Here is a 13690-nt window from a genome sequence, read left to right on the forward strand (position 1 = left end):
GAAGCTAATATAGCATCTTCCTGTAAGAGATTGTTGTTATTGTTGTGTTCTTTCAAGTAATTTCTGACTCATGGCAACCGTAAGATGAATCTATCATAGGGTTTTAAGATTTGTTCAGAGCTTTGCCATTGCCTTCCCCTGAGGATGAGAGCATATGACTTGCCTAAAGTCAGCCAGTACATGTCATGGCCAAACTGGGAATTGAACCCTGGTCTCCTGAGTTGTAGTCCAACACTCAAACCACTACACCATGCTGGCTCTAACAAAAGAGATGTAGTTGCCTTATTTTATCCCTAAAACATTTGGTAATCCTTTGCTCAGAAGTCCTATTGCTGGAGCACTTGTAATCCACCTTTTATAATCTAATCTAATCTATCTATCCAATTGAATTTAATCCCCACCTTTCTCTCAGGATGGGACCCAAAGCAGCAACTTCAGTTTGTCAATACTTACATAATACTTGTTGATTTCAGCTGCAGTCTACCCAGGTATGTTTCTTCTGAAAGCAGTGAGATTGATGTGTGTTTAATTATCTGCAGGTTGCCAGTTGGCTCAAACTATAACTACATTTCATGAATGGAGCGGAGTACCATCACTGTCCTGAAAGCAGGCAATTTCTAGATGTTTGTTGGACTCCAGCTACTTCTCTTTTTAGCCATTGGTTGCACTAATTAGGGTAGATATAAAATGAAGTCCAGCAACATCTGGAAAGTCACAGATTCACTGGCCTCCTGCTGGCTAGTCAAGTTCCAGTTTCTTTAATTTCTTGAATTCTTGTCAGTCTGCTGTCCACTATACGGAACCTATTCGTTCTGGAGATTTCCCATTTTGCTTTGCACCTAACTTTTTTTTCTTTTTAGCATCATGTTAATATTTGGGTTCCTGACCAGTATGCACTTCACAGCATTGTCCTACTCATGCTTTCTGGAGGAGTTTTGGGTGCACATCATGGTGTGAAAGCCAAAATCCAGTATCTAATCCTGACTAGTAAAGAGACTTATTATATCAACTGCTGAAAAGTAAATCAAGATTCATGTTAAATTCCATTGCTTCAATTTGCCTGCTCTAGTTAGGAACAGAAATTGTATTATACCTTAATGTTAATATTTAGGTTTTCTGTACACAGTCTGGAAAAGCTACTTTGGGGAGCTATATGGCCAAAATTCCCATATGTCACCTGGAGGATTCTGGGAGGTTTAGTCCAAAGGGAAAAACATCCCTTTTCTTTGTTCTGTTTGGGGTTACAGTTGCAACATGGTTATGCCTTAATGGTTCCATCCAACCTCTTAGGCTAACATCCCATACACACTTATATTCAACTAAAAGTATCAAATGTTTGCTCATGCATATATGGAAATCAGCAGGCTCAGCTGGACAGAGATAAGAGGTTGTCCTCCAGATGTTGCTGGACTGCAGTTCCCAGCATTCCTCATGACTATGCTTTCAAGGGATACTAGGAGGTGCATTCCAACAATATCCAGGGGTTTGCACAAATCCCATCCTGACATAATCAGTCAACATGCACCTGGTGCATTCTCATAGCCTGACAGATTGCCAGCTGACAATGCTTAATGCCACTGCAAAATCATCCTGTCATATTTAAATAACTTGTCTGATGGCATCAGCTGAGGAGTCCCAGCCTAGGTTTTTGGGGGGCAAGCGTATGCGCTCAGTAGACATTTATGGATTAAATCAGTAGACATTGTTTTGCTGCTTAATTGACATGATTTTTTTTTCTTCTAGACTGATTTAACATGGGTTTACAAGAGTCCTATATGTGGTCCAAATCCCATTAGAAGTCAAATTGTCTCTGTTTAGTTAGAGGACAGTTAAACATGTTGAGAGGCTCTGAAAAATAAGATTGTTTCCATTCAGTTTACTCTGTTCTATACCACCATTAAAACAGATGATTATGACCCAGTCCACAAACTGGAGCAGACAGAAAGTTGGATTTAAGCCAAATGAGTCTTATGGACTGAAATCAACTTATATTGAAGTTGGCTCAAATGTTCTCTTTGTCAACAATCATTTGGTGTTACTAGCAGTGATTATAAACATTTCAAACAAACCACCAATGGCTTCCATTTTATTTGGTTCCTCTTATTTCTGACATAGAGATATTAAAAATGAAACTCCAGTATGTACTCATCAGGAAAGAAAGAAAAAATAAGATAACGAACACCAGCAGTGGATGGGGTTACTAGGGAAGCGAAGAGATTGCCAGAGGCTGAGCCAGCTACATCTAGTTTGCTACTTCCCTGTAACATCTAAAGGTATCTCGTATTCCTCTGCTGGTTGGGACACTATACAGGTATTATTAGATGGGCAGATTAGATATAGGCAGATGGATTATAGCGTCCTTTTTAGCATTATGGCCAGCCTTCCAGTGTTATGAAAAAGGATAATTTGTACTAGTGACTTTCATACTTGTTTGTATTTGCTTACCATTTTGAAGCTGGGAGAAGATACGAAGCCTGAAAGCAGACTGGGTAGTGAATTAACCTCTCTTATTAACTTGTTTGCATAATTCTCACAGCTATGGTTGGGGGGGAAGAGTTGGTTCACGTTGTGCACTTTGTTTGCTTCTGCACTGTATAATTCTTGGGAATCCATCTCTTATCAGCCTCCCCCCTGGAAGGGGTACACACCAGTCCAGAAGTACCAAATAGCCAGTGATGGAGAATTTGATTATTGGCTAGGAATAGTCTGGATAGAATTCACTTCTTAGGGGCCCAGGTCTGCCAATGGCTTTCAGGAGATCCTGTACCCTATCAGTAAAAAGGCTGGACAGTTATTCCACTGTGTACCATTTGCTGCATCATTTAACACTAATAAAACTTATGCTATAGCAGTAGCATGTGTCAGTGTTCAGCACCAAACAAAGTCTTGAAGAGGCCTGGAACTACAACCAGTTCCAGCACAGAAGAGAAGGCAATACGGCATCTGTCCCAACAGAAGGACTAGACTATACCCGTGGTAACAAACAAAAATCTATGCAGTACCAAGAGATTTTCTCTTCCCTCCTTCCTCTTTCAAAAAGAGTTCAAACTGTCCTTTCAGAAACAGTTGCGGTAAAAATAGAAGTAATAGTCCGTGAAAAATATCCCAGCATAGTTAGGATCAGTTGAACAGTCAGCAAAGTCCTGTGGGGACAGACAAGCAAAGACAAATTAAGATCAGGCACTGTTATCACTAAATGATTTTTCTTCTCTTTTACTATGCATTCCATTTTGAAACCAATACTCACAGGAACAGCAACACGAAAATGGTATGCACTCTCATATAAGGAAGCCACAGGAAGAACCCAAAGGTGCTGGAAGCCCTATAACACAAATGAGAGAAAGATAAGACAGCAATATTGACATGGATCTTTATTTTGCTGGGCATACATATGTCTCAAAGCTCCATCCATGAGCATTTTCTAAAACACATGGCTATTGTGGGCAAATGCTTGTGTGGCAAAACATGTTATTAACCTCTAGCCTTACATGAACATTATTCCATTATAGCAAAATGTCACATGGGAAGCAGCCCTAGGTCAGCTCCTAAGTATGCATATCTTCACACATAAGGGCTTCATTCACTTTCAACAAGATTCCAGTCATCATTACTTAAACTGAAGACAGTCACATGAAATGTACCCAGCTAATTTTAGAAAATGAAAGTTCAAAATCAGAGCTTGGGACAGGATTCCCAGACACAGTTAGTCCTGAATCCTTAGTTTGAGCATATATAAAAAAGCATGTAACTTTTACAAATCTTTGCTAGGTCATTTCAAATACATGAACTGCTTTAACTTTGAAAAGAGATTACACAGTTGATCTTGTGACTTGTGTCTCCTAACTCAGCTTTATTTAAGATCAAATGTTCTGTGTTTCATTTTAAGCTTTTCTTTACTGACAGATAAAATAAACAAAAGAACAGTACAGAAGTTGACCAAACATAGTACCTGTGTGGTTTCTTGAAAGGATCCACTCTTATGATGGGGTGGTGGATAATACAAGCAAGGTTTTCCAAATGTGATTTTGCATTGAAAGACAATCAATGGTTCTGTTGTACTTCAAGAAAGCAGGATAACATGAAAAGCTGTAAAGCTCCATTCCAGTACTCTGACAAAGGTTAGATTCTAAGAAAGACAATAGTGGGACTAAAATATCCACATGAGTTAAAATAAGCGAAGTGCCCATGACAAATGCTGACATAATGGGGGAGAGGTCCAATGAAAAGCAGAGTTAATTCTAACCATTAAGGTTGCTCAGAGAGCATCACAGAGATGTGGGAAAAGCACAATAGAGATAGGGGGATGTTATTAAAATTAGAATATTGTACAGGCAATAGAAGGACAAGGAAAAAATCCCCATGCAAAATAAACTGCTGTTTCTTTTCTATTAACAGCTCTAGTGATTGAACTACCTGCAAGAGCAATGCAGTACACTATTAAAATAGTAACATCAACATTGGAGTCAACTTCTGTGAGTATCTGAGTTGATGATGGATGGCTCTACTTAAGTGCCTTCCCTATTCATTGCACTGCTGATGCAAACACAGTACGAACAGAATCTAAATATCAGCAGCAAAATGCAACATATGATTCAGCTTTAAAGATTCAGACTAGCGCCATTAGAGTCAAAGAAGGTTATGTTGTTGACTTCAATAGAAAATGGATTGCACAGTAACTAAACAGAAAGAACTCTTTCCTGAATTTTTCTTCTGGACTTCCTCTTAAAATGGTGATGGTGGTTATACTAAAGTTAAAATATAATTAAACTATCAGCAGAATTAAAAGCAGTTAAAAGAATGCCCAGTAAAAAAAGAAAAACAACAAATTTAGACGATACAGCATATTATTAAAGGCCTGATGAAACAAAAACAAAAACAAACAAACCTCTGCCTACAGAAGGACAATAAATAGAGTGCCAGTCTAGCCTCTCTAGGCTAGACTCTAGGTTCCAAGCCTAGGAGCATCTACCCTAACCCCCTCATATATTCCCACCAGATGTATTTGTGAGGCAGATCAGACAGAGAGAACATCATTCCCAGAAGATCTCAAATCAATACCAGGCATCTGGAGGTAGGGTCTATCAGATAAACTGGACCTACGCTGTACAGGACTTCATAGTTCATAACCAGTATTTTGACCTGTGCCTGGAGACTGAGTTTTACCTAATGGACCTCTTGCAACAAAAGAGTTGTATGGTCCTTGTAGCCAGACCCTGCCAACATTCTGGCTGCAACTCTTTGGATCAGCTGAAATTTCCAAACACTCTCCGAAGGCAGTCCCATAATGCTGCCTGAGGTAGGTCAGACAGGGCAAAAGCCGCACTCAGAGACCCCTCTACTGCTCCAGGATCTAGCTCTACATAAGAGATGCACTCCCTCCAGCTATCATTTGCCATTGCTGGTGACATCAAAAGGAGGGATGGCAGCAGTCCCTCTGCTGGGTTTTCATCTAACGTCTTGACCTGCTGAATTGCTACCTGCTATGCAGACATGATATAATGTAAAAATAGACCATGGTGGCATTTAAGGAACTGTTGGTACTCCAAATGTTTCATGGTCAATGGCAAGGGAATATGGGACACTTTGTATAAAGCATCTGGAGGGCTTACAGTTTTTTCTTCCTAGTGTAAAGCCTATCAGAAAGGTAATGCTACTTCATTTTAAATTTGGGTCATTATAAGTGTCTTAGGAAATGATGAAGGAGTGAGAGAGGGCTCTGTACACATCAACTGCTCGAAACTTAGTTTGAAGAAGTAATACTGGGCGGTTTTAATCTGCTTCCACAATTTTTATTACCACCACTATCATAATTCTCATTAGTTACTGTCATGTGATTTTTATCTTGTACTTACTTGATTTCCAGTGAGATTTTTACCTTGAGTGGTGTATGTTTGTTAAGGGGAACAATGTAACTATAATTTCCAGACCTAAAATAATAAATAGTGACACTTGGAAAGTCTAGACAAATAATAATAACAGTGAAAATCTTTATGAGATTATGAAAATGAATTGAACAGAATAATAAACCTGTCAGTTATTTGAATGAGGAAGAGTAATATGAAATAGTTCAACTATGCACACAATATTGTGAGCCAGAATGGTGTAGTGGTTTGAGTGTTGGACTACAGTTATGGAGACCAGGGTTCAAATCCCCGCTCAGTTATAGAAAGCTACTAGGTAACTGTGGATAAATCACATTCTTTCAAGATCAGAGGAAGGCAAAGGCAAACCCCTCTGAACAAATTTTGCCAAGAAAACCCCATGATAAGGTCTGTGGGTCAGTCATGACTTCCAGGAACACAACAACAACAACACAATAGTAAGTTAATGAAGTGTTTGAACAAGATTGTTGACTAGCACTAACTGAGTAGTGTTGCAATAGAAAACTGAACAGAAATTTGATTCAAAACCACTTGAACAATAGCTTGCAATGAGCAGAATAGCAAAACGTATCCAAACCTGCCTATTGTGAGTTAGCTGAAATGAAATGTGAAAGATGTGGAAAAGTTAGCCTGCCCCAAAAAATTGCACATCCACTTGTGCAGATAAGTGTCCAAAGCATGCAGTACAGATTCTTGGTTAGTTGAAAAAAATTATAGAAGTAACTGGGCAGAAGAAACTCTTCTGGGTTGGACATGGTTCTTGGATAGCCCTTCTGAATTGTATAATCCTTAAAGTAAGACCTACTGAGTTGGACTTGATGGTCCAGAGGACCCCTTCCAACTTTATGATTATAGTTATTTGATTGATGTAGTAGCCTGTTAGCCCAACTCATTGCTTTGTGCTTCTGCATCAGACACAGGAAACATAAGAAAACCAATTCACTTACCCACATTGTAAATTTCTTCTGCAATAGTGATGGTCTATTTTTTGCTGTGTTTCCAAGATCTGTATAGAACTGATTGTTGTATCAGTCCCTAAGAACCAAAAAAAAAATCGCACATGTACACATAACCCCAAAATTATTTCATAAGCAGAGAAGCTGGGCAAGAAAGACACTTAAGAAATGAAAAAAAGTATAAGACAAAGATTGTACTAATGATATCACATTAGGAGAGTAATAGATTTCCAGGGAAAAATTGTTGTACAGGTTTGGGAAATGCTTTCTGCTTGATCATCTCCCGCCTATACTTAAAAACCACATGTTGTCATCCCTGCAAGAACTACAATAGGAGGTAACAGTGGGAAATTAAATGTGACTACAGTCATCACCATTAACCTGCAAGGTTTTCTCTAATACTATAACTGCTTTTCTTCACATTCCACCCAAGAGATTTCAAATCTGAAACAGTTCAGGTAACACATAACAACACTACCATTTTAGAAACACATGGCTAAGTTGCCTCATGGCAAAATAAGAAATTACAAAGATTGTCACCAGTGGGAACTTTTCCTGTTCTTTGAATTAGGGAGAAGTGAATTTAGGAAAACAGCTGTTGGTGGGAGGTTTGAAGATCACACATGTGGTGATCCATTGCTGTGAAGACATTGATAAACACAGAACATGCGAGTTGAGATTTCCTGTCTACAAATTCCATTCAAATCATTGTGAGGAAAGAGCAGGGGACAGGAAAAAGAAGAAAGGGAGGTTTAAATCTCATCCACCCATATGTGTTGGTCCCAATATGGATTTGAGCGACACAAACTCTTTGTAGGATTTTAAAAAGTTATCAGCAGCTGCTCACCTTATGCTTAATATATCAGTTACTTTTACCCTGAACCTGGGTACAATATCATGTGGCTGGACATGCACACACCTTCAAGTTACCTGCTGACTTATGGTGGCCCCAGGAATTTCATAGGGTTTTCTTTTGCAAGGAAAGTAGTTACCACCAGACTTTAGAATTGTTACCTTCTGGTCTCAAGCATTTAGGATAAGGGAAATTCAACCTGTAATATATTATGTCAGGAAGGGAGGGACTCTTATGCCAGGGAGGGACTCAAATATAAACATAAAATTCATTTTATGGTTTACATATAACTTATACACATAGTCTGAAGGTAGCCAGGTAATTGGGTAGTGGAAGAACAACAACCAATGCTCAGACTTTGGTGGGAAGGGAACAAAGGGATTAATACAGCAGACACAGGCCTGCAACAGAAACAGCAGCATTGGTGGATAGGATTGTCATAGAATCACAGAGTTGGAAGAGAACACAAGAACCATTCAGTCCAACCCCCTGCCATGCAGGAAATCTCAGTCAAAGCATACTCGACAGTGGCCATCCAGCCTCTGTTTAAAGACCTCCAAAGAAGGAGACTCCACTAGACTCTGAGGGAGTTTGTTCCACCGTCAAACAGCCCTTACTGTCAGGATGTTCCTCCTAAAGTTTAGGTGGAACATTTTCCTGTAGCTTGAATCCATTGTTCCAGCTCCTATTCTCTGGAGCTGCAGAAAACAAGCTTTCTTCATCCTCAATATTATATTCCTTCAAATATTGAAACAAGACTATCATATCTCTTAACCTTAGCTTCTCCAGGCTAAACATACCCAGCTCCCTAAGCCTCATAGGGCATGGTTTCCAGACCCTTCACCATTTTGGTTGCCATCCACTACACCCGCTCCAGCTTCTCAACTTTTTGTTTTGAATTGTGGTGCCCAGAACTGGACACAGTATTCCAGGTGAGGCCTGACCAAAGCAGAAGAGAGTGGCTCTATTACTTCCCTCGATCTAGACACTATACTTCTATTGATGCAGCCTAGAATCTCATTGGCCTTTTTAGCTGCTGCATCACACTCTAATCTGGCCCTGAGTCTTCCATTTGCACTCATCATCTCCAGATGGTAAACAAGAGTGCAAATTCTCTAGTTTTGGTGGAGTAAGCTCTGGACAAGAGGAAAGGGCTGTGTGCAAATCTCAAGCTCAGCAAGAAAAGCATCATCTTGCTACAATTCACAAGGCTTATTTGCTTTGTTGCTACAACAAATGCCTATGCATTTACTTAGTTAGCTTCCTCCTTCCCTCCCAGTTGTGGTGGCAGGGCTCACTTTCCATTCTGCTCTGGATTTACCTTCTGGCTAGAAATAAGTAGAGTAGATTTAATGTTCCTTATCTCCACTTGCCTAAGTAAGTGAGAAATCATAATTTGCTCGTTAGCCATTTATTAGCCACTTTGGCCAAGATTTTGATATTAATTTTTGATCAGGAAAGCATGTTTAATCTTCCCCCCCCCCCCCCCATATTTGTGCATGTGTTTAAATGACAAGCAGTGAGCAACTGTGGTTGGTACTTAATGCAAAATGCTTAATGACCTCACCAGAGCCATCCCTAGGACTCAGGTTTTGGGCTGGTTCAGAAACCTCAGGGCCTGGGACAATTCTAAGTTCATGGGGCTACTATAAGTTGGCAGGCAACTTGAAGGTGTGTGCCCACATGCACACACACACGATATTGTGCCCTGGTTCAGGGTAGAATTAACTGATAGTGAGAAGCTGCTGGTGAGTTTTTAAAAGCAAGGACAAAAGATGACTAGTTGTAGGGGTTCAGTTTATACAGATTTAAAACACAACCATGTATAAATCATGGGGCAGAACTGTTCTCAGCATCTTTGTGACTTTTCATAATGTTTTACACAGAAATATTATCATGGTATTCTTCAAACAGGATGGCATGTGGCTTGTGAAAAGTATGGTGCTAGTGTTAGCCCTGGTTCAATTCAATGTTCAGACAGGCAGAGTTTGGAATTTGGACTGTAGCTCTCAGGATCCCACTGTCAGAGGAGAACTGGAAACTGTTTCATGCCATTCAAAATTTAACAGATGAAAACTGGGAACATGTATGGTCATGTAACCTCAGAATATATCCAAGATGGGGAAATTATTAAGAAGAAGGAGACCTAAGCTTGGAAAGGATACATCAGTCTGCTTTTGCCTGAATCTACTGGAAAGGGGGGGGGGTTCCACTGCTTTGTTTCTACTGAGTCAATTGAGTGCAAACTACATTTACACTTTAAACTCAGTTTATTGCAATTGGAGCTGAAGACAAAGGGGAAAGGAAGGAGGGGAGAGAGAAATTTTAGAACTGGGACATTTTAAAAGTACGGTAGGTGAAAAAGTGGAATAACAAAAGATTGTTTGTTTGTTTGTTTTAGTGTATTTATACCCTGCTCTTCAGCCATAAAGCTGAAGTTGTTCACAAACTGTTAGTTTGGCAGTTCTCTGCCCTCAGGCTTAGAATTTTAAAAAGTTTAGTCAGGACTGTCCTTGCCAAATCAGGACAATTGGAAGCTATGATACACTTTAACATCAAAAACGACTTGCTTTTGAAGATATGATACAGTTTAACATCAAAAACTACAGATACGGAGGCAGCTGCAAGAAATCCTTAGAACTAATTTGCCAATGAGACCAGAATTGTTTTTTGTTGAACATATCAGAGGAAGATACTAAGACTGTAAATTACAGAATACTCCATGTTATTTTGGTGGCTAGAATACTGTATGCACAGATTTGGAAAAAGATGGAAATACTCCCAATGGAAGATTGGGTAATTAAAATATTTAAATTGGCTGAAATGGACAAACTGACCACAATGGTTAAAGGGAAGTTGTAGAAAAACATTAAAAGACTGGGAACTATTTTTACATCATATTTGTGAGAAAAAAGGATTGTTAATTCTCCTAGGCTTGGGGTATTGAAGACTTTGAGAAAAGGAAAGATAGCTAGAACATTAACTGATAATATGTATAAATTAGGAAGAAAAGATTAATATATTTATATTTATGTCTTCAGTTTAACAAGTGAGAAAAAGTCTTTCATGTTTAGGGTTATCTGTCTAGCTGTTATGGATGTATAGTGTGCATTGGTTTTTGTACTGTGTATTGTGCTCTTTTAATGAGTATAGCTGGTGTATAATACAGTAATGGAAAACCTAATGAAAATGTATTTAAAATCTACTACTTTTTGTTTTGTTCCTGGATTTTTGACAATCCCTACAGGCTCCTAAATAAAGAAAATTGGCCCTTGAACCCACTGATGTTGTTCCTATGCTTTCTTGACTTTACAGCCAGGATATGCACCTAAAATAGTGCATTGCATTGCAGTTAAAAAAAATGTTCATGTAACAGGAATGCATAATGAGCCTACATAGGAAGGAGAGCTGAAGAAATATGCAAGAACCCAACTGGGCTTCCTTCCTTCCTTCAACAAAAGCCTCTTCTGCTCTCTTTGGTAACATGAAGTAGAGGAAAAGGCACAGCAAATCAGGTCAAATACATTTCTTCAAAACAAGAAAATTACGATAGCGCCTACAGATACTTAACAGATACAGAAGTTGTCCCTAGCAAAAAACTATATACGCACCCACCCTAACCCAGATAATGGATGTTTCAAAGCAGGGTTTGGGCAACCTCTGGTGCCTGACCTAATTCAGTGTCATTCACAGCCCAATTTCACAAATATTCTGCAAACTATCAGTTTAGATATCTGGCTCAAGCAATCTGTTCCTCCCCAGGGTGCATGAAGAAGCAGGAAAAAAGGGGTGCTAGGGGAAAAAATGATTGCAAAGAGATGGAGAGGTCCCACTATTCTTACAGTAGTTCTGGTTTCACCAGTATATATCTTCCTTCTACTGCCCTGAAGATAGCATGGAAAAGTAAATTTTTTGACTATAGCTCCCAGAATCCCCTAACTAGCACCATGCTGGCAGGAGGATTCTGACAGCCATGGTCCAAAAAGAGTAACTTTCCAAGCTCTGCCCCTGAGAGAAGGCAGCCCTTTGAGAGGGGCACAAAACATTTCCCCAACCTTGAATTAATAAAGTAATAAAAGTGCTATGGAAGGATTTTTAATGAAGTGGCACTCACAGTCATTTCCATGGTCAGGCTTTTCAATCCAGTTTTGTTCTGACAGTTCTTTTCCTTTGAAGGGAAAATAAGGTTTCATCACCTTAAGTGCCTTCACAATTTGAAACACTTATATGATTAAATCACCCACAAATTCTCAACAGACAGAAAAATGAACTTCCATGTGACTTTTCCTAGAATGTCAACAAAGATGTCTGCCGATCAATACAGCTTGTGAGAAACTCTTGGCCCAAATTGTATAGTTCATTTCCTCTGGAGCAGATTCCCAGCAAGGGAAACAGAATCTGAGCTTGGCAGGGTGATATTGACTAACTGATCTCACCCTGTGATCAATCTAGAAAGATCAATCAGGAAAATTTTAAAACTAGAAATAGGGCTGTGTTGAGCTTCTGCTTGAAGAACTCCAATAGCAATAGCAGCTGCATTTATATACTGTTTCATACCACATTAAGTGGTTTGCTGTATACCAATTGCTTCCAACAACCTGGGTAAATGAATATTTTAGCGACCTCAGAAGGATGCAAGGCTCAATCAACCTTGAGCCCCTGACTGGGATTGAACTCACAAACTTGTGGTTTGTGAGTGAGTGGCTGCAGTACAGGCATTTAACCACTGCACCAGGGCTCCTATTTAGACATTCTGCTATTCAATTAAAATCAATATATCAGGTAGAGATTATGCCAGTCCTCCTCCCCGCTGCAATTGTTGTTCCCCTCAATGGGAAATGACAGCAGAAAGGGAGAACCTACATTACATGTGGAGGCTTTCCATGTGATGGAGAAAATTGATTCCTCCCCCCCCCCCCTCCATTATTTTCATAGTGTGGAAAGCCTTTGTTCACAGAAAAACCTTTCCTCTTTAGGCACATGTGGACATCAATGACTGAACGGGCACTATTAGCTTGCTCCCTCCTTCATGCATTGATTTAAACCAATTGATTTAAACCTAACAGGGCTATAGAAATTTGTACTTGACATACTTCTTACTGCCATTTTTGAAGTTAACTTCTGGAGAATCTTGGAGTTTCTTGATGGCATAGCAAGAAGCAGAAGCCTCACTCAAAATGAACTTGCTTACATTTTTGAAAAAGTGTTATCCTAAGGACAAGATGTCTGCCCAATCCATGTGCAAAAGCTGACTGAACAGCAGCACATAGTATGCATAAACAGCCCAGGACAGTTGTGCTGATTACACAGTGCTATCTTTCAACAGAGGAAAACAACTGGAGAGTTTACTAAGAATAGCAGAGAGGCTACAAGTATTATCCCTAGCATCTGCTGCCTGTGGCACTTGCTTCATTTTGCTTTATGGTAGGGCCAACCCAAATCTAAACCTCCAGGGTATAACCACAGGGGAAAAGATCTTCAGTATTACCTTAATAAGTTATCCTACCAAGTGGTTGCCATAAGAAAGAGAATGGCTCCCTTTAAAATGTCATAAAATTTGGCAAACCATGAGATGCTTTTTGAAATTCTTTACCTAGGTGTCTAGGTAAAGCAAGAAAGAAGTACCTGTACCTGCAGTTGTTGAGGCTGTCTTCTCTTCAAATAACAAAGCGTCATATGCCCCCTTAAAGACTAACAAAGTTTATGTATTGCATTTACTCTCATAGAATATAGCCCACTTCATCAACTGCAGTGGACTGTAGTCCATGAGAGATTAGGCCATAAAAATGTTAGCTTTTAAGATGATGCTTTTCCTGTTACAACCTTAATATGTTTAACCCCCTGAAAATTATCTTAGAGCTGATTGATTGTTCAGCACCTTGCAATTCTGAGCCAGTTCATGCTCTCTTTTTCGTTACTATGTTTCTCTCCACAGCCACATGGAGAAATCTCTCTTGAGCAACAATTATGATTGTCATAGTCGCTCTGAAAAAAATGTT

General features: G+C 39.4%; 1 protein-coding gene across 1 annotated transcript in view; it reads right to left on the bottom strand.

Annotated features, from left to right (window-relative positions):
• Positions 1-201: 201 nt before the first annotated feature.
• The window catches only part of MYRFL (myelin regulatory factor like), a 59769-nt gene continuing 46280 nt past the window's right edge, over positions 202-13690 (bottom strand). Inside the window, 6 exon segments of the mRNA XM_042468003.1 lie at positions 202-3143; positions 3248-3322; positions 3950-4058; positions 5853-5927; positions 6830-6917; positions 11806-11859. Coding sequence (XP_042323937.1) covers positions 3057-3143; positions 3248-3322; positions 3950-4058; positions 5853-5927; positions 6830-6917; positions 11806-11859 — 488 coding nt within the window. The 3' untranslated portion in view covers positions 202-3056.

The sequence above is a fragment of the Sceloporus undulatus genome, chromosome 5 (assembly GCF_019175285.1).
Source record: "Sceloporus undulatus isolate JIND9_A2432 ecotype Alabama chromosome 5, SceUnd_v1.1, whole genome shotgun sequence".
In the NCBI taxonomy this organism is placed as follows: domain Eukaryota; kingdom Metazoa; phylum Chordata; class Lepidosauria; order Squamata; family Phrynosomatidae; genus Sceloporus; species Sceloporus undulatus.